General features: G+C 37.4%; 5 protein-coding genes across 12 annotated transcripts; 1 reads left to right on the forward strand and 4 right to left on the reverse strand.

The window, feature by feature from the left end:
- Positions 1 to 436: 436 nt before the first annotated feature.
- LOC103329284 (CRC domain-containing protein TSO1-like) lies at positions 437 to 5854 on the forward strand. 4 transcript variants are annotated; one of them, XM_089046224.1, is made up of 13 exons: positions 437 to 681; positions 1091 to 1245; positions 1324 to 1858; positions 1979 to 2137; positions 2453 to 3078; positions 3166 to 3240; positions 3317 to 3473; positions 3578 to 3676; positions 3771 to 3837; positions 4239 to 4422; positions 4548 to 5322; positions 5413 to 5501; positions 5590 to 5854. In XM_089046224.1, exons 1-11 carry the CDS (start codon positions 613 to 615, stop codon positions 5299 to 5301), a joined length of 2880 nt encoding a protein of 959 aa, XP_088902350.1. In that variant the 5' UTR covers positions 437 to 612; the 3' UTR covers positions 5302 to 5322; positions 5413 to 5501; positions 5590 to 5854. The 4 variants fall into 4 exon arrangements, with proteins under 4 accessions (XP_088902350.1, XP_008229954.2, XP_088902348.1 ...); XM_008231732.2 differs by having other exon boundaries at positions 469 to 681; positions 1985 to 2137; XM_089046222.1 differs by having other exon boundaries at positions 469 to 681; positions 5413 to 5634.
- An 811-nt stretch (positions 5855 to 6665) lies between these two features.
- On the reverse strand, positions 6666 to 11257 carry LOC103329350 (uncharacterized). Of its 5 annotated transcripts, none has more exons than XM_089046227.1 (11): positions 11099 to 11257; positions 10799 to 10896; positions 10457 to 10534; positions 10194 to 10308; positions 9116 to 9152; positions 8897 to 8966; positions 8587 to 8691; positions 7680 to 7830; positions 7483 to 7565; positions 7193 to 7286; positions 6666 to 7111 (listed from the first exon to the last, which is right to left on the reverse strand). In XM_089046227.1, the coding sequence occupies exons 3-11, from the start codon at positions 10485 to 10487 to the stop codon at positions 7021 to 7023; spliced, it is 777 nt and encodes a 258-aa protein (XP_088902353.1). In that variant the 5' UTR covers positions 10488 to 10534; positions 10799 to 10896; positions 11099 to 11257; the 3' UTR covers positions 6666 to 7020. The 5 variants fall into 5 exon arrangements, with proteins under 5 accessions (XP_088902353.1, XP_088902355.1, XP_088902352.1 ...); XM_089046229.1 differs by having other exon boundaries at positions 10457 to 10496; positions 10799 to 10855; positions 11099 to 11222; XM_089046226.1 differs by having other exon boundaries at positions 10799 to 10855; positions 11099 to 11221.
- A 3959-nt stretch (positions 11258 to 15216) lies between these two features.
- LOC103320081 (ammonium transporter 2 member 5-like) lies at positions 15217 to 17279 on the reverse strand. The gene is made up of 3 exons (XM_008221698.3): positions 16521 to 17279; positions 16020 to 16305; positions 15217 to 15795 (listed from the first exon to the last, which is right to left on the reverse strand). Exons 1-3 carry the CDS (start codon positions 17133 to 17135, stop codon positions 15254 to 15256), a joined length of 1443 nt encoding a protein of 480 aa, XP_008219920.2. The 5' UTR covers positions 17136 to 17279; the 3' UTR covers positions 15217 to 15253.
- Positions 17280 to 18780: 1501 nt separating this feature from the next.
- Positions 18781 to 20028, reverse strand: LOC103320080 (U-box domain-containing protein 8-like). Its single transcript, XM_008221697.2, has one exon. It carries the CDS (start codon positions 19879 to 19881, stop codon positions 18922 to 18924), a length of 960 nt encoding a protein of 319 aa, XP_008219919.2. The 5' UTR covers positions 19882 to 20028; the 3' UTR covers positions 18781 to 18921.
- Positions 20029 to 20368: 340 nt separating this feature from the next.
- LOC103320065 (cytochrome c oxidase subunit 5b-2, mitochondrial-like) lies at positions 20369 to 22642 on the reverse strand. Its single transcript, XM_008221682.2, has 6 exons — positions 22342 to 22642; positions 21829 to 21905; positions 21663 to 21713; positions 20914 to 20983; positions 20732 to 20811; positions 20369 to 20594 (listed from the first exon to the last, which is right to left on the reverse strand). The coding sequence occupies exons 1-6, from the start codon at positions 22526 to 22528 to the stop codon at positions 20550 to 20552; spliced, it is 510 nt and encodes a 169-aa protein (XP_008219904.2). The 5' UTR covers positions 22529 to 22642; the 3' UTR covers positions 20369 to 20549.
- Positions 22643 to 22813: the final 171 nt, after the last annotated feature.

Genomic DNA, 22813 nt, shown 5'->3' on the forward strand with positions numbered 1-22813 from the left:
AAATAAATTTGAAACTCAAGGAGCATATATATCTCAAACACATATATTTATTTATAGCAAAACTCAAAATGTAAATCTGTGTTTTTTATTTAACAAACCTTTGAAGAGTTTTAAAATCTTTTTTTAAAAGAATGAATCATGAGACAAAGTTGGGTTCATTCTTGACAATTTCAAATTTTTTTATTCAATTAAATAAATATCTACGCAAATATAGTAAACGTTATGTAAATTGGATTTGATAATGAGTGGAGCCTAGTTTGTAGGCACATAATAAATCCATATAATATCCATCAAATTTTCAAATCTTAAATTCATAATTTTGGGCCAGGGCCAGCCCAGCCCAGCCCAATTGCCTCCAGCCACATTAATCACAATTCCCGCTTTGGTTTTTAAATCCCGCCGCTTCTGCCTAAACGTCTCTCTCTTTTTATTTTCTTTTTAAGCGAGAAAAACAAATTTACAAAACTTATAAAAAAATTTGTAAAAACTCCATTTCTCAGTCTCCCATTTTCTCACCATCGGTTTCAGAAGAAGTTAGTAAAGTGGGGAAAAAGAAAATGCAGCCGGAGGATTTTAGGGTTAGGGTTTGGGTTAAGTCTACGGGTTCACGCCATGGATTCACCTGAAATTAGAAAAATCAAAGCCAACACCACGTCTTCCTCAGATTCTCCTCCAGTTCAAGTAAATTGCGTTTTCTCAATTTTACTTACAAATAAATTTCGATCCTTCTCTTTTTGGATTATGGTCTGTTGCTTCCATATTATGCTAATTGTAGATCTTTACCTACTCTTTTTTGGTTTTTTTTTTTGTGCATTGGTTAATTGACGGATATGGGTTTTAGTTTAATTTTTGTGGGTTGAGGTTGGTGGGGTTGGTGCTTGGTAGTCGGTGGACTTAGGGTTTTGGGACTTTGAAATTGGGAGTTTAGTGGTGTTTGGAGAAGTTCAATTTGTGATTTTAGGGTCTTTCAGTGTGCAATCGGCTTTCTGCTAAGTGATTGTTGATCAAACCTTGAGTTGAGTCATTTGGAGTTTGTCAAACTTGTTTGTGAAATGAGAATTTGTTCATGTATTTTTTTTCTTTGATTCAGGACTCACCAGTTTTCAGTTACATAAACAATCTATCACCAATACAGCCTGTGAAGGCTTCACATTTAGCACAAGGGTTCCCTGGACTCAACTCTCCTCCTCTTGTGTTCACGTCACCGCGTATAAATTCACACCGGGATACAAGTTTCCTAAAAAGGTCCAAGATTTCTTGAATTTTTAGTTCCATTTTTTGTAGACGTCTCTTTGTTGACTTAACAAATTTGTGATTGATCAGGCCTCAATATCAACCATTATCCAGTGCAGAAAAGCGTAAAACACAGGATGAAGCCAAGAAATTCCTTGATGGTCCAGTTGATCCCAAAATTACCCAATTGCATATGAGATTGATTACTGATTCTCGGGACTGTGAGACTAAGATTCGTGTGGAATCTCAGCAATGCAGCTCCTCAGAGGGTGTGGATGAATACTTAGCTGATCCCTCAGAAGTAGACTCTGTAGACTCTACTCAATCAGCCAGTCCATGTTTGAAACAATCAAACAATGTGCCGGAAACATTCACTGGCTCAAAGGAAACTACTTTATATGACAACAAACATAATACTGGAACAGACTTAGGGACAGAAGCTAAGGCACCATCAGAGCAGGCTAAAGAGGACCTTGAAGGAAAGCAAACATTTGATGCAAAGCCTGTGAAAATTATAGAGCAAAGTGATGGGGAGTTGCCATATGATGAATGCCCAAATATTGAATCTGGTTTATCCGTCAATAATGCTTACAAGAGAGAATATCGCCAACATTTGAATGATCAGGTAATTGCAGATTCTTGGCTTTACATTATAAAAATAAAAACAGTGAAAGAACTGCACTATTATTTGTGGAGAAATTATGTGATTGTTCCACATGTTCTTACAATCAATCCAACTTTTAAGTTACAGGATAGAGGAGGTAAACATGAGGATGATTGTGATCATACCCCTCAATCTCCTCCTGGACGTTTGCAGATTGTTCAGGTGTATGAAAATTCTGCTGAGAATGTTGGTGCAATATCCAAAGGAATGATTGGGAACATGATATTGCATGCTCCTAAGGTATGCCATTACATCTGAATTCTAATGCACAATGAGCAATCTCCAATGTACCCCTTTTTGGGAATCGAGAATCACATTTTCCTTTGAGCACGTCTTTTCTTTATAATTAACCAAGTTAAAGATACGAAGATATGTTTCTAGCTAGCATGATTTCTCCCTCTTCCTTTATCTTTTCCTTTATTTGCTGGAAGTATTATTCCTTTAGTGTAGTGCAAGCACATGCCTGCAAAAGTAGCTGGCCTTTTCTTTTTGGTTATTGTATCCTGCTAGGATTTATTTACTTTTCATAGTAGAGTAACTGCAAGGTCAATGTAGGCCAGAAGTGAACAAGGTGGCATGCACAGACGTTGCCTTCAGTTTGAAGAGGCTCCTCCTTGTGCCACTGGAAAAAGAGACTGTTCTTTGAGTTCTATGCAGGAGGTTAACTATTCAGAACCACCTTCCGGCACGGGAGAATCGAAGTTGGTGAAATTATCTTATGCGGACTTAAAGGCAACTTCCAAGAGACAGATGGGCACCCCATTGCCACCTCGGTTTGGTGGAAACTCTCCTTCAACTGTTCCCAAGCCATCAGGTATTGGCTTGCATCTAAACAGCATAGTCAATGCTGCACCACTGGTTCGTGGTACAACAAGAAGCATAAAATTAGCAGATCACTACATTGGTGTGCAAGTTATGAAATCAGCATCTGTTATGAGCTCCCATTTGCAAGATAATGTGAGGTGCCGTTCAATTTCGTTGAATATGGTTGAGAAAGACTCCGCTGGTCCTGAAGACAGGGATGAATCTGAGACTTCAATTGCTGCAAGTTCTGCCGTTCCCCAGTCTCCTCACACTGTGGTATTTGAGTGTCATGGGCCTACACATGAGAAGAGGGGATTTGATGCTGAGAATGTTGACGATTATGAGGAGTGCAAGCAATCTAGTCCAAAAAAGAAAAGGTCAGAGGCATGGTCTTTCATTTAGTGTGGTAGGATTCATTCTTCATATTGTCTGTGGTTCAAATGTGTTCGTGTATGACCATACAGGAAAAAAACATCAAGCACTAAAGATAGTGATGGTACCAAACGTTGCAACTGTAAGAAGACCAAATGCTTGAAACTGTAAGTTGATCTACTTTGTGTCCTAGGAAATTCATAAGTGTATTTATTTGTCACATTTTAATACATTGCTGTGCAGTTATTGTGATTGTTTTGCTGCTGGAGTCTATTGTGCCGAATCTTGTGCTTGCCAAGGATGCTTCAATATAACCGATTATGAAGATACAGTTCTTGAGACAAGGCAACATATTGAATCTCGTAATCCACTTGCATTTGCTCCCAAGATTGTACAGCATGTGAGTTTCCAAAAATATTGTGGTACTAAACCCTTTCAATATAATACTGATTCTGATTGTATAGCTTTCTTTAGAAACTTGATGATTGTATTTACTCATGACAGGAAGAAGAAATTCAATTCACGCCATCCTCGGCAAGACACAAAAGAGGGTGCAATTGCAAAAAGTCAATGTGTCTTAAAAAATATTGTGAATGCTATCAGGTCTTGAATTTTGTTTCTATATTTCTCTGCCACAGTGTATCTTATCTTTTCCTTTTCAATTCATCCTAAACTCTTGAGTTGCTTCATTTTAAAGGCAAATGTTGGATGCTCCAGTGGATGCCGGTGTGATGGATGTAAAAATGTTTATGGCAGGAAGGGAGGTTAGACTCTAAACCAAGAAAATGTGTTTCTTAATTCCACGTGATAAAGTTTGTAGCTTTACCATTTGTACTATGGACAACAAAGAATATTCAATTCATAGTATATAGAACTTTAGAATAGTGTCTTCTTGCCAGATAGTCTGGTATGTTGTGTTGTCAATTTGTTAAAACATGATTTCAATTGATCATCGTCTTGATAGACAATCTAGAAACAAAACACAGAAAATTGTCTGACAATGGAATATAGTATATGATGTACTTGTATTTTAGAAGTTACTTTTGTCTATAATGCCTCAAAAAGATGGGCTTGTGAAAGTAAACTAGAAAAATCGTGTGAAAAAGGTTATCAATTAAATCTCTATTTGTAACTTAACTCTGTAAATCAATCTCCTTTCCTATAGAGTATATTCCAATAGAGCATGGTGTGGGTAAAGACAACGTTAGTGACAAAGCCGGGAAGGAAAGAATAGAGAGCACATTTGATGAGAAGCTGGAAATGGTGGCAACAAAGAAAGATATTTTGTCTACAGAGTTGTACGATTCTCACAACCTCACTCCATTGGCGCCATCATTTCAGTGCTCAGAGTAAGATCCGTTGACTTGAAGTCCCAATTTTCCTTTGTTTCAAAAAAGTCTCAATTATCCTGAAATGCTAAATCATAATCTGATCCCTGATTAATTCTTTATTGTTCATTTTATTTTTTGTCTAGCCATGCAAATAATGTACCGAAATCCCTGTGCCTTCCTACAAGTTACCTTCCATCACCCGAATCTGATCTTACCATCATATCATCTTATGAAAAATCTACAAGATCCCCTCTGAAACATTCAGAGAGCAGTGACATTCTTTTGGAAACAAGTAAAGAATTATCAGATTTAGGTTCTTACAATTGGCGTGTGGATTATGATAACATTGGAATAGCTGACACTTTTTCACCAAGATGCGATGCAGCCCCTACTACCTGCCATATTACTCCAATGTCAGATCTTTGCTCAATGGCCATGGTGTCTTCAGCATCATCCAAAACAAGTGACTGGACAAATGCTTCACAAGTTCAGCTGTGCCCTGGAAGTCACGGTCTGTCATCTGATAGTTCTCTTCATAGGCGTAGTTCACCAGTCACCCCAATGACTCGGTTAGGTGGGACGAAATCTTGCCAAGGTCTTGACTTTGAAAATGGACTTTATGACATTCTGCAAGATGACACCCCTGAGATACTGAAGGACTCTTCTACTCCAATTAGGTCATTGAAAGTAAGTTCCCCCAATAAGAAGCGGGTTTCTCCTCCTCACAGCCACAATCACGAGCTTGGTGCAAGCTCTTCAGGGGCCTTGAGAAGTGGCCGCAAGTTCATATTGAAGGCTGTCCCTTCGTTCCCACCCCTTACCCCTTGTATTGGTTCCAAAGGCAGTAGTATCATTCAGAACATGAGTAATCTTCAAGATAAGGGTAAAAAGAAATGATCAACATTTTTGGAGTCCACGGTGAGCCCTCATCATTCTAACACATGCTATTAATACATAGTTCTAAAGTTGTCATCAATAATGCTAATCTTCACATGTTTCTTGTTTCAGTTTACTTCAAGGTGTCACTGGTGTTTACTTTTCGCACTTGGGCCCAGAGAACATTTGTTGAAACGTTATGTGGGTTGAATCGTTGTCAGGTTTGAATATGGAAACGTCTTAAGATATCATATATAATTTTATTCCGTATATGTATAATGATCACAGTCGTCATTTATTGGTATATAGGTGGGTGTACCAAGTGGCTGAATTTCTGAAGGTTATTGCAGAAAATTGGAAACACAACATTGTCATCTTCTTTCTCATGATTAGCATTTCTCTGTTATATTAAATCTTTCAATTGTTCAATTAGGTTAAATCCTCTATGGTTAGAGGCTATGGCTACACTGAAATTGTCCCAATTCTGGGAAAATTGTTTTTTTATTATTTATTTTTTTTGTAATTTAAGTTCGGGAACATTTTCATGGTTATTGGATTATAGTCGTTGCTTCCCTTTCCACTGTGTTGCCACTTTCTTGTATATCAGATCAGCTGACACGCCATTATTAAATATGCATCTTTGGGCAAGCAAATGACGATCTTATAGTATAACTTATGTTTTATTCAATAAATACTTTGGCCCTCATCAATTATTAGGATCTCCTATACTTCGATATGATTGGTTCGACATTATTACATTTCTTTTTCTTTTTCCTCTTAAAAACTACTAAAATTAGGGAGAATATGTTTAGGTGGGAAAAGGGAAGAATGAGACAACGTGTTTTTGCTAGAAGTGGCTTGTAAACCATATAGTTTGTGTTTTGCTCATGCTTTTAGTTACCGTTTCTGTAATTTAGAGGGAATTGCTCATGATATTCAAATAGATTTGGGTTGTGGACTTGAGGGCTGGGAAGGGTTAATTTGAGTGGTAATCCAGGCTAGTCTTATGGATCTGGAGAATCCATCGGTTAATCCAGGCCTATGGACCAAGCAAGATATCATATATTTTAACTTTAGGCCCAACTTACAACCACTCTAATTGGCTTTGGAAAATGAAGCACTTGTGTTGGGGAGCTTCTACAATGAGGAGTTAAAGTGAGGAGACTGATCCGACCGTCAAAATATTTAAAATATTTAAGTTTCATGATTTCTTTACATTTATTGATGGTGAAATTTGACCTCCTCAAATAACCTCCTCACTTTAAGCCCTCATTATAGCCTTTCCGCTTGTGTTGAAGGCTGAAACAGTATAGAAGTGTGAAGGCTAAAACTTTCATCATCTTCCAGTTTACATGCACCAACAACCAATTCAAATGCGAGGGTGATGCACGGAGAAATATATTCAATTAATTTATTATCAAAACAACAAAATTTGGTGGATGCGGAGAAAGAGACTCTATCTAGCTCCCATACCCCACCCGAACCGAGAGCGCCCATACAAATCTCATAGCAACCAGCGCCCAAGTACACGAGTGAGCCTCAGCTAGGACATTATTTGAAGAAAAAGAAAGCAACAGAAAGGAGAAGGGAGATTATACGGCAATAGAAGCTATAAGAAATGCCACTACCGTATGTATAATATACCCAATACCACAACCTATTCTAGTATGCCTCTTCTAATCGTCTTTTATAATAATCTCCTCATTTGTATTCCCCGTGTCACCTCGCCATTCACCGATCTTAGTATGATCGGGATCCCTCGAGCCCCAAACTTGCAGTTAGCCAAGTACAAACGTCATCAGTCTCTTCAGGGATTGTATAGTGCCCCAGCCTGCATTGACAACCATGCATTCTTGAAATTGATATTGAAAAGAACAAAATGTAAGTCCCGAATGAAGGCAGAATCACATACCCGTTGTATGTTCTAAACATTAGATTTCGAAATCCTGCTGAACTTAAGACCTGTGCAGATTTCTCTCCATGTCCATATGCGACCACATCATCGCCTGCAATGAAGAATGAAGGCATCACACATACATTTGTGCGTATAAACTTGGGAATTACAATTTTAACCAAACAACCTGAACAATCAGTAACTTGCAACTTCTTCTATATGATTTTTGGGAATGGGAGGTGGGTGGAGAGAGCCTCCAAGGAAGAAATTGAATCTATAAGTACCATTTATGAGAAGAATATTTCTACCTAAGCCATGACATAGCAAAGTGGGCAAGGATGCTGCACGCCTTGCAGCCTCATTCGACGCTTCCATTCGGTTCCTCAAAGTTCTACAGATAGAGCAAAAAAGCAAAGAACTACTGAGATGAACTGACTGTTAATAGCTTGTGCTTATGTGTTGTGCATAAGCAAATTTATGTCAGTGCACACGACAGAAGCTGAACCTTGAACATGGAAGCCATCCACTTAGACCAACAATTGCACTTAGGTTAACTGGGTATGGATTTCCATTCCCATATTGCCCTAAAACACGGCACGTGGCAGAGTAGAGGGCAGTTGCAGCACCCATACTGAAGCCCCCAACACCGAGTTTTACTGTTCACAATAGTACAATTCACACGAGTTACATAAAGCATCTGTGATTCCTACAAAAGCAATTACCTGAATAACACATTATTTTACGCAGTTAATCATTTTACAAGAATATCTGATCTCCAACTTTAATGTAACATCGTTAATTATCCTCCCCATAGATTTTTATGGTAATAACTGAGAAACAACCAGTTTCCTCCAGTCTAATTCTATGTGAAAAGTTACCATATTATTGAATGCATATATCTTTGCTAGTCCTGACAACCTTGACAAGTCAGAGATATTTCAATAGTAAATGTGAAGATCACGTGAGAGTACATAATTCGATTGGCAAAATGAAATTATGCAATGAACTAATTCAATAATACAAACAAAACTAAATAAACATGATGAGAAAAACACAGAAGATATTAGGGAGAACCGATCAGTATATATTTTTCCTTAGTTAAGTCATGATTCAGGAAAGCTGTATGAACAAGATTAAATAAGTTCACTATAGTTCAGTAGAGGAGAAGGGGAAAATGGAATCTGCAGAGAAATTTGACTATGTCATTCTATATCTTCATTCTAACAAGGTAAACATAGTTTGAAATCTGAGTACAGGTCTACAATCCCAGACCTCTTTATATTTTCTTTTCTATCTCTACCAAGATAAATCAATGCCCCAATATCTTATTTATAAATCCTTTAACTGGAAATTTTTCTAACAAATATAACTAAGATACTAGAGTTTAAGAGCTTTCAAGAAAAGGAACTTACTATCAGCAGGCTCTGTTGACAAAAGATTTGCAACATGCGCTGCTGAGGCATCTAACCCCTCCATATCATCAGGAGCATCTTCTGAAATGTCCCCCATGTCAAACCCTGTAATAAATCACTCAAACACTTTAGACTATGTTTTCCACATACAATATGAAAAGAAATATAAACCAAACTGTTACCCTAGTTACTGGATGACATGTATCTTTAGGCAATCAATGTCCATGTGATAAAGCTCACAGATAATCTAGAATTTCATGATGGTTTTCAGCACGAAGATAAATACAGAAAATATAGCAATAAATCTTACAGGCAGTGCAAGGAAATCCACCAAATAATGCTACAGGACGAGAAGGAGCAGTAGGACAAATCCACTTAATCTGTATAATAATATAAACAGAAACAGCCAATAAATACCATTAAACAAACTTAGTAGTATATTCTCTAAATAGATGGTTTAAGGCTGCTGGTGATGAATGTTGAATATGCATGTGCATAATGACAAAATGAAACTTAAAGCCACCCTTACATTTGGAAGAGGAAGGGTTTCCAAAAGCTGGGACCAGCTGCAAAACAAAGCACAAAGTGGAAATAATCCAGCTTAGTTACTAATGATTAACCAAACTAATAACACAATACTTTGAGTCCAATGGCTAGAAGATTGGGAGCACACTTCAAGCTTGAAAATAATTACAGTATCATTTAAGAAACACTTCTTAGTAGCATATCAAATCTAATTTGGGAAGCACGTATAATCAAGGTTAAGCATAAACCTAATCGATAATTGTACAAGTTTGATACTATTTGGATATATCTGTTTTAGCTCAAAATGGTTCAATCATCTTTCACTAAAGGAATAATGGTGATTAATTAGTCCTGCATCTGTACTATATAAATTATTAATGAATAGTATATTTCAATTTGATACATTTGAAAGGGCAACTAAGCTAGTGAAGAAGTGGTCCCCTATTGTAGGCCTTGGAATATTCAAATACTCGATTCATGACCTCCCCAACATCAATTTGAATGTAAAGAAGACGAAGGAAAAGACAACCGATCACATTGTCTTTTGGTTCATGGAAGTATTGCGGTCCCCCATCAATTCGATCAGAAATAGAATCTTCTAAAATGCAACAGAATCAAGGACTTAGTTAAATAACAGATTTTGCTAGATCAGGAGAAAGACATTGACATTCTCCAATTCCCCTTCTTTTGTCTTTTATGTGGAAACAAACAAGTCCACCATGCTCTTCAGGCATATGCTCGTTTAAAAGGGAAAGGAATCAACCAACCCAAACCATATGTTTCATATAAAGAGAGAATATCAGGTTCAAGTAGGTTATTATAAAACTCCACATTCTTAACATCATAACTACTGATCCATGCACGTCCACAAACCCTGCTGAGTAAAACATAACAGCTGTATTGCATGTATAAATCTGAAATGGAAAGCTACAATTTAATCATGCATAGGAATTTCAATTCCACTGATGAATTGGTTTAACGGGAACAAGTTTCACCCAAAAACAGAGACAAATTATCACAAGCACCCGTTCTTAAATCACAATAGAACATTTTTATTGTCTGCAAAAGAATAGCATTAATACCTTGAGCCCTTATCTCCAAGGCCATGTAGCCAAACTATAGTCGCTTGGTGGTTCCCTTTGGGCCTGACCACATGGGTCCTTCCAAACTCAAACGTCCTTCTAGGAGTTCTACTACCTGACATATTGAAGCAACAACTTTTAAAACATAAAACCAGCAGGCCTAATGATCAAGATATGGGCATGAACCAACAATAAGTAGTCCTTACAAATAACTTTACTCCATATACAAATAATATAGACACCAGCACAGGAAAACGACTAACCAGAACCAGTATTGGAGGTATTGTAGCTCATCCCTTCCACCTGAAAATATACGATATGCACACACCTAAGGTGACTTCCTGCAATGAGGAAAACCAATATTGACCATATCTATTTATACCCATATAGGGGGGTGAATATGTAATAAAACCCATGAATCTGTATGTCACTCCTTACACCAGTTATACACTGCTCCTAAAAATATATATCAGAAAGGGAAAGGCACCCGAGTAAAGAAGGAACAGGAAAAGCTAGTAGGCTTTATGAGCAAATAAGTGACGCTAGATGAAAGCACATCAATGCAGAAAATGAACTATCGAAGACTTTGAGATAGCAAAGCTCACAAAGATTGAAAGAGAGAATCTTTGCTAGTGGCCAGCGGGCAAAGTAAAGCACTTCAACTACAGCAACCCAAGAATACAACCACAAATCACATTTCTTCCTGGAAGAAGAAAGAAAGTTCCATTTTTTTTCCTCCAAAAGAAAATCAAAATGGCATTTTATATAAATGGCTGATGAGTGACAGATACCCATTAAACAAAAACAGAAGTTGAAATGTTCACAAAAGGATCTAAGAAAAATATATAAACTGAATATTGCCAGTGAAAAAGAAAAGGTGAGGTTTAAGCTTTTTTTGTACCAACCTGTTATGGGACTAAACCCAAAAGAATATGGGCTTTCCCCTTTCTCCTCTGTTTTTGCCTTTCTTTCTTTCCCACAACTTTCTGTCACTCTCCTTCTCACTCCTTTTATTTTGTTTGTTCATACGAACCATACCTCAAAAACCAGCCACAAGCACACACAGATGGAAACCCACCCACAAGGTCTGAAAACTAATCATTTTCTTACAGGTTTTTCCCAAATGCCCAGACCAAAATGCCCTTCCCATGTCCACTTCTTTTAACCTGGCTCATACTGTAACAGATTTTTTTTTTTTCTTTTTCTTTTTTGTAATTTTCATAAACATAATGTTAGCTAAATTCAACTTTCCCACTTTAGAAAATTAAGAAAGATAAAAACTTTAGTAGGTTTACAGTTTAAAACAGAGAAACAAAGAGGACATTACGAAAAGAAGGAAGAAAGAAGAGAATGAACTTCTCCATCTCCATTTCTCATTTCTATTTTTAACTAAAAAAATTAAAGTTTTTATATTTAAACCTCACACTTCTCTTTGTTCACCTCAACTTCTAACTTAAATTTTCATAATTTCTAATAAAACCTCACTATCTTCCCAAACTACCCCTAAATACACACCCAGCAGCACACCTCACACCCCGCTAACTTGCCCCCTCACCACTCATCTCAACCTCACATTACTTAAGGAGAAAAACACTATTGTCAAACTTAATTGACGACCCACAAGCCACTATTTTTATACCGTATTTAGAGTTTTGTGAAGAGAATATGAGAGTGTAACAGGTGTCTTGGATTGAAAGAAAATGGTAATCTAGTAATAGGGTGTAGAGGAGTTTGTATTTTTTCTAAAACTTAATATGAAGAGTGATGGGTTGTGTGTATAGATATACTAGGGTTAAGTATTAAGTTGGATGACCTTTTTTTTTTTTTTACACAATATTAAAACTTAAGAGTTTAATGATTTAAGTATTGGAGTGAATAAAGAAAAGTGTGGAGTTTAAATAGAAAAACTCAAAAATTATGTCAATTCACTTGGAGTATATATTAATCCATAAACAATTTTAATAAGACTTTTTTTTTACACAAGTTTAATAAGACATTTTAAATTCTCATCCAATGACTAAAAATAAATTCAGCACCAACAAAAAGACTTGAGAACAAATGCAAACACTTTTTCTGCTTTTTCTTCCCCAACCCCCAAAAAAGAATACGTACATAGGGCACATAAGTAATTTACGAACCATGGAATAGAATCTCCTTAGAAAAATAAATTTACATTTTCATTAAATAAAAGGCTTAAAAATTCTCTATTTTTAATCTTATAATGTTTTAAATTCACCTAGTTGACAAATGGCATTTAATTTGTTTCCCACACCTCTATCTGTCGACGTGTACGTGATGCCAACTCTCATGCGTCATAGACTCATAAGCCTCTTGCAATTGTAAGTATATTTCTCCACTTTTTCTGTTTTTTTTTTTTTACAATTTACAAGAGTAAAAATTGAGCTAATATTTCTTTTGCAGATATCCGATTCAAAGATTTATGAAAACCCCATTTCATGCTAATTTGCTTGAACTCTTTATGGTTATATTGAAAAGAGTTAAATTCCAATTCTCAACCTATCTTAATCTTAACCCGTTTACTCATTGGTCCTTCACTACTCGAAGTAACTCAAGAGCGCATATTTACTCTTACTTTGAAAATGAAAAAGAGAGTTTGTCTGCTTGAAGGAAAAAGATTGATGACTTCTCTTTTTTTGTTTCCAAATTAACGTCTTAGGTGTAATGTACAGGTCTTCATCATCCAGCTAAATTATATGGTCTCTATTAGGAATTTAGGACAAAGAAAAAGTCCTAAAGTTTTTGTGCTTTGTTTTATGTAACTTTGAGATGTCCCTTTTAAGTTGTCAACTCACACTCATTGAAAGCAGAATCAATGGTTATTGTATTTGTGTGCAAGGAGAGCAACTTTGGTTTAATACACAAAAAGAGACTCGCAATCTTCTTTGCCTTTGGAATAATTGCACTCATGCTTTCTGGTTATTTAACCTATAAATCACATACTGTGATTCCTTTACTCTGCATCAAAGCCTAAACAATTCAATATTGTGACCTAATTAATGCCTTGAAATGGAGATTAGACTAAAAGTTAACGATTCTTAACGAATAATATTTCGGTTTGTCGGGCATTTTCTGAATTTTTATATCATTTACACATCCCACATGTTCTCCACTCTACAGGTTCCCTGTTCATTAAGGTGGAATTTTTATAAATTATAGGGTTTAAATTCTTGTGCCAAATGCCAGTTTGTGACAACTATAATATATATATATATATATATATATATATATATATATAATACATATACAGAAGTACAAACAGGTTTTCAGTGTGCTTGTTGAACAAGGTGCCCAGCTAGGTACTCATGTGACATAGGGCTTAAAATGTTTTCCGTACAAAAAACAACTATATGTATGTAGGGCCTAGCCTGTTGCTTCTGCGGTTCTGCTGGGCCCGAAGTTACTGGACTATCCTTAGTCTTGATGCCTGGGTTGCCTAGGTTTGAAAAACTAAATTAAACACTACAAACGGGTTCACGCAAATATTTATTGGGTGTCTTGGGATTTCGAACCTCTAACCACATGACTGAAGTAGAAATGAAAAAGCCTAACCAACTGAGCTTATGCCTCACGGGCTTCATAGTAACAATTTTTGTTTTGGTTCTTCCTCCTAATGAGGTCCAGCTTTTGGGTGCTGTTATAAGCCTTTCCTTCTTGGTTGGCAGTTTGTTTTGTTTCTTGCTTGGTCTGCTCCCTTTGCTGCTTTGTAGCCTGTTGCTTTTTTAGGCTGTGGCTGGTTGTTTCTAATTGCTGCATTCTAACTTGGATTGCTCTCCCTGTGTTTGTTCTCTTTGTTTGGTGTTGAATGATGCATTATTTATTTACCAGAAACAAAATAGCATGTAGTTTTCTTTTCAGCTGAACTTATATGCAGATATATAGCTTTTAAAAAATTCTAATTAATGGGCATAACTTGTCATCATTTTCTTTTTTTATTTGGTTCAGATGAAAGTATAATTTGATGTTAAATTTTAGCATATATGATTCTTAATGCCAATTTTATGTCTGGGAAATTTTAAATAAGAGAGAAATGATGATGATAGCTGTGGTGTTGACAGTGATGTTATGATAAAGAGTATATATAGTGGTATGATTTAACTAAATAAGATATGTAATAGCCAGATTGGTCAACTCTGTTTCTTTTTTCTTTTCTATTTTATCAACACAACTCTGTTTCTTTTTCAGTTGGCCAACAAATGCACAATTCAATAGAGTTTTTCTATTTAAACCCCGCACTTCTCTTTGTTCATCATATATTCTAAGTTCACCCCAACTTCTAATTCAAATTTTCACAATTTCTAAGAAAACTCCACTATCTTTCCAAACTACCTCTAAATACACACCCATCAGAAAAATAAAGAGATAAAAATATGGTTGCCAAAAAAATAAAAATGACAGCTGATGAAAATGGGGGAGATTTATTTGTTGTGAGGTCAATAGAAGAGACAATCTTGCACAAGGAAGAGCCCAGGGAGCTCAAAGTTTCTGAATTGGCTCCAGAAGAGTTGAATGTTGGTGAAAGAAGAAATCAAAGAAACCTTTGAAACAGTGTCTAAAGCTGATTCTCAAAGCACTGACGTAGTTTCCAAAGATGAGATCATTGCTTATTAGATAGTCCATGAAGGGATATCAAAAGAGCAACTTCAAATACCATCTTCTAGATTGCTTCCTGAAGAAAAGGAGATCAAAGCTTCTTAACATGAGCATAGATGTACTAGGGTTAAGTATTAAGTTGGATGACTTTTTTGTCTTTTTACACAATATAAAACTTAAGAGTTTAATAATTTAAGTATGGGGTGAATAAAGAAATTGTGGGGTTTAAATAAAAAAACTCATTCAATATGGCCTTGTTGATCAAGTGTTCAATTTAAAATTGGATTGTTTTATTGAAATTTTCCTGAGGAAATTTAGAGCATGTTACAGGAATTACTGCAAAATTATTAATTTACACATCCAGAAAAGGGAGAGAGAGAGAGAGAGAGAGAGAGAGAGATAGGAGCTCAATCAGAATCTGGCAATGTCTCTAGTACAAAATGGAAAAGTTAGGCCATCTCAATTTGGCCAGCAGCATGTCTACTTTTGGCTGATGACTCAATATCATATCCATACCTAGAATTTTCAAGCTTTTCACCTTGACCCCAGATGGCATAAGCTTCTTCCCCATGAGCTGCTTCATCACCGATCTCCATATCCGCATCGGACATTCTTAGAGGCACGATGAATTGGATCAAAACACATATAAGGCTGGTAACTAGAACATTTAGTATGACAACGTAAAATATCCCAAGAAGTTGAATTCCCAGTTGACGAAACCCGGTATGGACAACTCCCATTTTAAAACCATAGAATAGGCCAACATACTGTCCATATGAGGTAGTGAACAGGAAGCAGAGCCTTGGATGGGCAAAGAGACCGGTGAGGATTCCACCAAGGGCGCCGGCGATGGCATGAGTGTGCAGAACAGCCATTGTGTCATCAACTTTTTGAAGGAGCGCAGATTTCTTGTGGACAACCATCATGGTGAACCAAGGAATTGAGCCAGAAAATAGCCCCATTAGTATGGCTGCCCATCCTTGCACAACTCCTGCATGAGATTGAAAGTGCAACAAAGGATATCATTAATATATCTATCATTCTTCTCCTTTTTTCTGATATAGAAGTCATACATTTAAACTTTTAATTTGGTATTGTAGATTAATCATGCATTTTCTTCCATGCCACTAAAATTAGGGACAATGGCCTTTAGTAATTGGTACTAATTTTTTATATGCTTAGACGTGTGCTAGTTTTGTAGCTTTGTGAACTTACCAGCAGCTGGGGTGATGCAAACCAAACCAGTGATCATGCCTTGAACTGCCCCGATGACCGAAGGCTTGCGGAAAAAAATGAGGTCAAGCATGAGCCAAGTGAGCAAACTGGTAGCAGTGCATACATGAGTATTCAAGACAGCCAAGGAAGCATCAACACTGACTACATAAGGGTCTCCTCCATTGAACCCTGTCCAGCCCATCCAGAGCAGTCCTGCACCAGTCAACATAAGAAGAATGTTGTTGGGAGGGAATCTTTCCCTGTCCTTGTTGGAACGAGGACCAACCTGCATCATCGAATTAGATTCCACATGATCATCATATTTTCCAGCAAATGTAGAAATGAACTGAAACTTTTTTTTATACAATGGTGTTATGTGAAACATAAGGGAGACTTCAAACTTGAAGAGAAAGTAATTTTGCTACATAATGTTCTTCATATAACAGATTAGCAACTGAAAGAAAGAAAACCAAGATGAATGAGGAAGAAGGTTTTTCCTACCCAATAGGCTGCTGTGAAACCAGCAACTCCAGAAGACAAATGGATCACAAACCCACCAGAATAATCTATCAGTCCTTTCTTGAAGAGGAAACCGTTAGGACTCCAGATACTAAATGCTCCAATGGTGTACGAAAAGGTCAACCACAAAGGCACAAACAGCATCCAAGCATAAAAGTTCATCCTACCCAAGAGGGCCCCAGCAATCAAAATCAAAGTAATTGCTGCAAACACAAATTGGAAATACACCATTGTAGCATTTGGGAACTTCCCACTAAATCCCTGCTCCAGTAGATAATTTTGGTTCAATGCCACATCAGCTCTCCCCCAAAATGGAACTGCCTTAATCAGAGTTTCCCCAAATGACATATGATATCCCCACCCAACCCAACAAACAAGAACACAAGCAAATGCATAGAGTGCCATGAAAGCTGAATTCACAGCCCATTTCTTCTTCACTGCACCACCGTATAGGATTATGAGCCCCGGGACACTCTGGAGGCCAACCAGCGTCGCGGCTGTCAGCTGCCACGCGTTGTCAGCTTTGTTCATCCAGTCCGGATTAGCAGGATCCGGTAGGAGGTTGCTAGGCAGAGGTGGATAGGTGCTATTGCTCATTTTGCTTTCCTTTTCTCTCTCCAAAATTTATGTGCCACACCCTAACACTACACAAAATGTGCTCTAGATCAAGCTATGTGGTGAAACTTGTGGATTTAGCACCTATCAAGTTGTGCTTTTATGTTAGAGGATTGGGGTTTTGTTTCTCACGAAAAGCTGTCACTGTGATGTATAATCTTTGGTTTCATTTGAACTCATAACTTGATTTGTTGTTGCTAAACAATGTGTTCTTTTTCTGTCTTAGGTGCCCAACTGCTACATGCAGTTTTGGACATTTGGCGGGCATTCCAACCGCTGTTAACGGTATTTCCAAGGATGCCTTTCAGCCGTTTTGGTCTCCCTCTCCCAATCACAAAGTAGAGCACATCATAGCTAGAGGTGAAAAAAAAAATTAAATATTTTTAGTGGAATATTAAACAGAAAGAGGTGATGATCAAAAGGGATCAAAGCAAACATGGAAAGTTTGTCTTTGACAGGAGGACATGGGGAGCTCCAAATGGTTTGTATTTACATAAAAGCATTTGCATGGGACTTTTTTTTATGACAGCTTAACACCAGAAGACAACCAAGTTTAAATTCTAAAATTCCAAGGCATCAACCATTCTAAGAAAAATAATTTAAAATAAAAAGAGTTAAAAATCGGGGTGGGAATGTATGAAGTAAATCATTCAAGGGTGTTAGCAATATCGACAGAAAATTTGTGGGTTTTGGATAGAGTGGTGATTTCCCCACTCCTTTTTCTCCTATTTTATCCACTTACACTCCTTTTTTATAACTAAAAAAGGAGTGTAAGTGGATAAAATGGGAGTGGGGAAATCATTGCCCTTTGGATATTGACAAAGATATCGATACTACAATCAATATTTTTTTGGGTCAGATATTAAGATAAATATTTGACTTTGATGAATTTACACCAAAAACGTGTAGAAATGATGGTTCTTAAAAAGTTGAAGATAGATTAGATATTTCATATCATGATTATACTGTCCATATTATGTTTTACTCCTTTTTTTTCCAGTGGAATTTACTAGTTTTAGTGACTAGAATAATATATATATATATATTTTTTTATATAGGAATTTTGGGTTGACCACTTTAGAAGTGTATGGGAGGAATCTATATGATCTGGATCATCCAGTCTCAGAGTCATTCTCTGTGTCATTGGAAGATGAATAAGATGTTTGAAGGTGCACCAAACACACGAATAGCTAAGTTTGATACACCAAAGGTTTTTAGCAATTGGTATTGTATTTGTATGAAGATGATGTATTGACTTTTCTTCATTTTTGTTTCTTCATGTAGCAATTTTCTGAGTTTTTCTTACATGCACATGAACAGAAAATAGTTGAACTTGAACTTAAGCAGGTCGTCTGTCAGGATTAATTAACATGACATTTCGATTACCTTAATTACACCGTGTGGCGGTATTAGGGTCACGCCTTACTGTTATGATTAGGAACTATGAAGTCCAACCATTTTTTTGTTATATAATTTTACCTGAATTATTTCTTATTTTCTTCTGGTATTTCTGGAATTAATCAATATTCTTGATATTTCCGCTATTTTTCACTGTTTTCTAATTATTCTAGATTTAAGTTTGATGCTTTTGCTCCCTGTATAGACTTTTTAGTTTTGGAAGGGGAACTTTTTGAGATTAATGTTATGAAAGAGAGAGAGAGGTCTCTCACATTATCAAGCACTTTCTGTAAAACAAAGTATGAACAAAGGGACATAACATAAACTCCAAAACTAATAATAGCTGTCTCTCTCTGTGTGCTACCGGTTACTACCACTGGGAAAACATGGGGTTTCCATCCACATAAGAATCCAAGTCAGCCTCCATGATCTTCTTCAGCAGCAAAGCCGCCTTCTCTCGAGCTCGAGCCGATCCTCTGACTGAAAGATCAGCTATCAAAGTTGAGAACTCCGGCAGCCTCAAAGCATCTCTCACACAGCCCTCACTTTCCTCAAACAGGAGAAGCAGGATTTCAGCTGCACCCTCCTTGCTCAGCATGCACCTCCCCTTCAACACATCTACCATCTTACTCACAATCTGGTCAGTTTTTCTCAGAGCATTCAATCCTTCATCGAACCTTGCAAGAAGGGCTAGAACGAGAAGAGAAGTTCCAGCTAGATCCTGGCCATCGGTGCTCTCCACCACTTGGATAAGAGCTTGAACAGCTCCTTCTCTCACTGCCAGTGTGCAGTTCCCGTGGAACCGGACAAGCTCGGCTAGAGAGCTAAGGAGGTGATGAGCAGCAGGACAGCGGGGACCGGCAATGGCCTTGACAAGCAACTGGATGGTGCCTGCCACCCCAAACTTGGCCTTGTTCTTGTCAAGCATTGCCAAACTGCAAACCAGAGACGAAGCAATTCTGCCAGAATCTTCTGAGTTCAAGGTGGCAATTATGGAATTCAGGTGGTGAATGGTTTCGATATCTGCAAGAGATTGCTTTAGATCAGGGTTGAGGGAGAGGTTGAAGAGGATGGACAATGAGAGAATCTGAATGATGCCGGAGGAAGATTTTGAGAGGGTAAGTAAGGCAGGGATGGCTCCTTCTGTTAGTGCAAGCAAGTTCCTGTTTAGGGGACTGACCTTGGTGATGGAAACTAGGGTCTGAAGAGCTTTTTGCTCCGCTTCATGAAAGTCTGATGACTGCGCCTCAGAGAGGCACTGCCTGATCACCTCACGAACCCGGGCAGACGACATTGTTTGCAGCACTGGTTTCAGAGTAGGGCTTGGCATGCTTAAAGAGTCTTCAGGGTTGAGGCTTATGCATTCCAACTTACCAAGAAAAATGATTTACCCAAGTTTGAGACTTCAAGACAAAAAAGTAGATGATTCCAATGCTTAGTTGAATAGGGTTCTTGGAATATCTCCAAAATCTTTGGTCTTAGGGGTCCCCATAACAAGCAATTTTGGAGCATTGTATCGAGGATCGAGCTTCACGAGTCCCCAAATACAAAGGACAAAGACAAGCAGCAAATACTAAGCGATCCAATGGGCAATGGCCCTCATCTAATTGGCTGAAAAGAATTTCACATCCAAATTACTCCTCTTTACCCTTCACTTTTTACTGGTATTGCCTTAGAATAGATAAATAGAAAGTAAACGAAGGTATTACGATCAAAATATAGCAATCAAGTTTTTTTTTTTTTTTTTTTAAATGTAGTCATCGATTATTTGATCTTAAGACACAATTCAAAACTATTGGCGACTCAAAAGAATCGAGTTCTAATGAACAGACCATGAAACCAAAATTATTACCGACTCGAGCCTCGCCGGGCACAATCTCTCAACTAAGCATCACCGGTAAACAAACAAAAAAGAATTATTGAAGCTACACAGTATAAAGACTGCCTCCTCATCACATTAATCAAAATTTTATTTTCGCAAGAAACTTGTTAGCCAGATCAATGATGACCATCTGGAGGACCTCCTGGGCCAACCACTTCCAACTGTAACAAAATTTAAAATAAATTAGAGAAGTCTATTCATTCAAGTTTATCCAGTACTAAGATGTAAAAAAGACTACAAAGTAAACATTTTACCATCCCTCAGATTACAGATAAAAGAATAAGGCTCAGTCAGTCACCTTAAAATATTGAGTACAGACAGGGCATTCATGTGGCTTTCCTTTCTCCAGCCAAAACCACACAACATCATGCTCATCTTCTGCAGACATCAATATTCATAAATTACAGTTAGCTCTGTAACTGTTGAATGACTTAAGTGAGAAGGAACGAGAAAAGATGTAACGAAGTTGGAGTACTATACCTCCTCCCTCAATACCAGGGCATCCAACTATTCTTTTGTCATAGTAGGACTTAATTATCGCTGGTGCTTCCTACAAGAAATATAATAGGATTAGTCACATTAGAATGTTGATTGAAGACCATGTATTGTCAGTTTAATGGAAGACATGGTGTACACTTTCTTATCCAATGTGAATTTACACGAGGAAATGAGAGGTAGGATGCATGAAGAGGACTGGTAAGCATATTTTTAATTACTTGACCAAAGAGACGGGGAATCCCTGAATTATTAGGAATTATCAAGATTAGGTATACATTCAAAAGACTTCCATCCCACCTGCTTGAAACAACCTAAGATCCAGACGATTAGTCCCTTTTTTCCAACTAAATTAGGTGCTCATGGCAAGTGCATCTCGTATTACGCAGAAGGGGGAAAGTCAGTTAATTATTGGGGAAATGGAGATGAAAGAGACGAAGTACATTGGAGAAGATGTAAACTTATTGTCACCAAAAATAATGTGAAAACTGTGCCACATGCAAGGCATACATCTTTGAATATAAAGAGTGAAAGAAAATTGCTTCTCTGTTTTAAGAAATGCTTCAATTGTATACAAATTTCCACTCATGGTGTCATAGAGCACAGTTATCAAACACACTTGTGAATGAAGTAGCAAGAACATATTAGAAATTCTTGAAGTTCTTTCCCACTTTACAGACTAACTATAATGAAAGAAATCCAAACAAAAGCAAGAGTTAAATTAGAACCACTACCTTGGTACCAAAAGGACCAACTGGATAATTGATTTCAAGAACGTTCCTTCCCTGCAGACAAACATATAATGAGATCAAACCACCAAATAGCCTATAATTCAGCAACTCTCATATTCTTAAAACGTAAAAAGAAAAAATAGCAATAACAACATTAGTAATCATTAACCTCAAGCTCGGCCGCAAGCTCCTCACGCTCGTGACCCGTTGCAATGGGCATAACATCCTCAACCTTCTTCTTCAAAGCTTGATATCACGAAAAGAACATAATCAACACATTATGTATAGAACTTCCAACTCTTCAGACCACACTGAAGATTAGGGTTTCAATATTAGAAATTCTAAATTTTCTGGTAACGGGCCAGTAGAACCAGGACCTGTTGACCTGTGATTGTACCACAGAGCCAACAGGAGGACCGGCGGCGAGAAATTTTAGATTTTGATTAATAATTTAATCATAATCTTAAGACCCAATTCTACATTTGATTTTCGAAATCCAACAATAACTAATTTTGCCTCGATTCTCCTACATTTTCCCAGTAACCAAACAGACAAGAACAAAAAGTAATACGTGACTAACCTAATCAGGATCAGAACATTAGCAAAAGTTGAACTTGAACACAAAAAGTTGACTATTTTTTCATCTCTAATTCTCTGAAAGACAAAGAAAATGGAGACGCACCAGAAGAGGAAGCGCCGGTGGCGTGGGGGGAGGAGGGAGGCGGGGATCTCGGCAACGGCGTCGACGAAGGGGAAGACGCTGAAGAGATTAGGAACCGACGGGTGAGATTGAGAGATGAGGATCTGCATGAGGCTGATGCGAGGGCTTGAAGCTGAGCTGAGGAAGAAGATCCCACTCGCCTCCACATTTTTGCAGCGTCCGAGTCACAAACAGAAACAATTTGTTACTCTTTGACTCTCTGTGCCAATTTTTATGCGAGTGTCGCTGTGAGAATGAGAGAGCGAGAATTTTGGCTCCTTTTTTCTTTTTTTTCTTTTTTATTTTTGACAATTTTTGTTGTATTGGGTCGGGTCAACTATCCTTCGCATCGGGTGAATCTTTTTAATAGGATAATCTCCGCTGAGAAAGGAAGTATTTGATTCATTCAAACTAATCATTATGTTTGGAGCTGGTCCTAGTAACTTTTCTCTCT

The sequence above is a fragment of the Prunus mume genome, linkage group LG2 (genome assembly GCF_029339155.1).
Source record: "Prunus mume cultivar Tortuosa linkage group LG2, ASM2933915v1, whole genome shotgun sequence".
NCBI lineage: Eukaryota > Viridiplantae > Streptophyta > Magnoliopsida > Rosales > Rosaceae > Prunus > Prunus mume.

Excerpts from the sequence above, each read along its gene's own strand:
- LOC103329350 (XM_089046227.1), bottom strand. The coding sequence starts at position 10,487 with ATGAGCTACAATACCTCCAATACTGGTTCTG. Across the intron at positions 7,287-7,482 it reads TTTGCTATGTCATGGCTTAG|GCGATGATGTGGTCGCATAT; the intron begins GTAGAAATATTC and ends TCTTCATTGCAG. Across the intron at positions 7,112-7,192 it reads ATGTTTAGAACATACAACGG|GCTGGGGCACTATACAATCC; the intron begins GTATGTGATTCT and ends TTGTCAATGCAG.
- LOC103329284 (XM_089046224.1), top strand. The coding sequence starts at position 613 with ATGGATTCACCTGAAATTAGAAAAATCAAAGCCAACACCACGTCTTCC. Across the intron at positions 1,859-1,978 it reads GCCAACATTTGAATGATCAG|TTACAGGATAGAGGAGGTAA; the intron begins GTAATTGCAGAT and ends CCAACTTTTAAG. Across the intron at positions 3,677-3,770 it reads AATATTGTGAATGCTATCAG|GCAAATGTTGGATGCTCCAG; the intron begins GTCTTGAATTTT and ends TTCATTTTAAAG.
- LOC103320065 (XM_008221682.2), bottom strand. The coding sequence starts at position 22,528 with ATGTGGAGGCGAGTGGGATCTTCTTCCTCAGCTCAGCTTCAAGCCCTC. Across the intron at positions 21,714-21,828 it reads AGCTTGCGGCCGAGCTTGAG|GGAAGGAACGTTCTTGAAAT; the intron begins GTTAATGATTAC and ends GTTTGTCTGCAG. Across the intron at positions 20,595-20,731 it reads TCTGTACTCAATATTTTAAG|TTGGAAGTGGTTGGCCCAGG; the intron begins GTGACTGACTGA and ends ATTTTGTTACAG.
- LOC103320081 (XM_008221698.3), bottom strand. The coding sequence starts at position 17,135 with ATGAGCAATAGCACCTATCCACCTCTGCCTAGCAACCTCCTACCGGAT. Across the intron at positions 16,306-16,520 it reads GTTTCACAGCAGCCTATTGG|GTTGGTCCTCGTTCCAACAA; the intron begins GTAGGAAAAACC and ends TCGATGATGCAG. Across the intron at positions 15,796-16,019 it reads TTGCATCACCCCAGCTGCTG|GAGTTGTGCAAGGATGGGCA; the intron begins GTAAGTTCACAA and ends AATCTCATGCAG.
- LOC103320080 (XM_008221697.2), bottom strand. The coding sequence starts at position 19,881 with ATGCCAAGCCCTACTCTGAAACCAGTGCTGCAAACAATGTCGTCTGCC.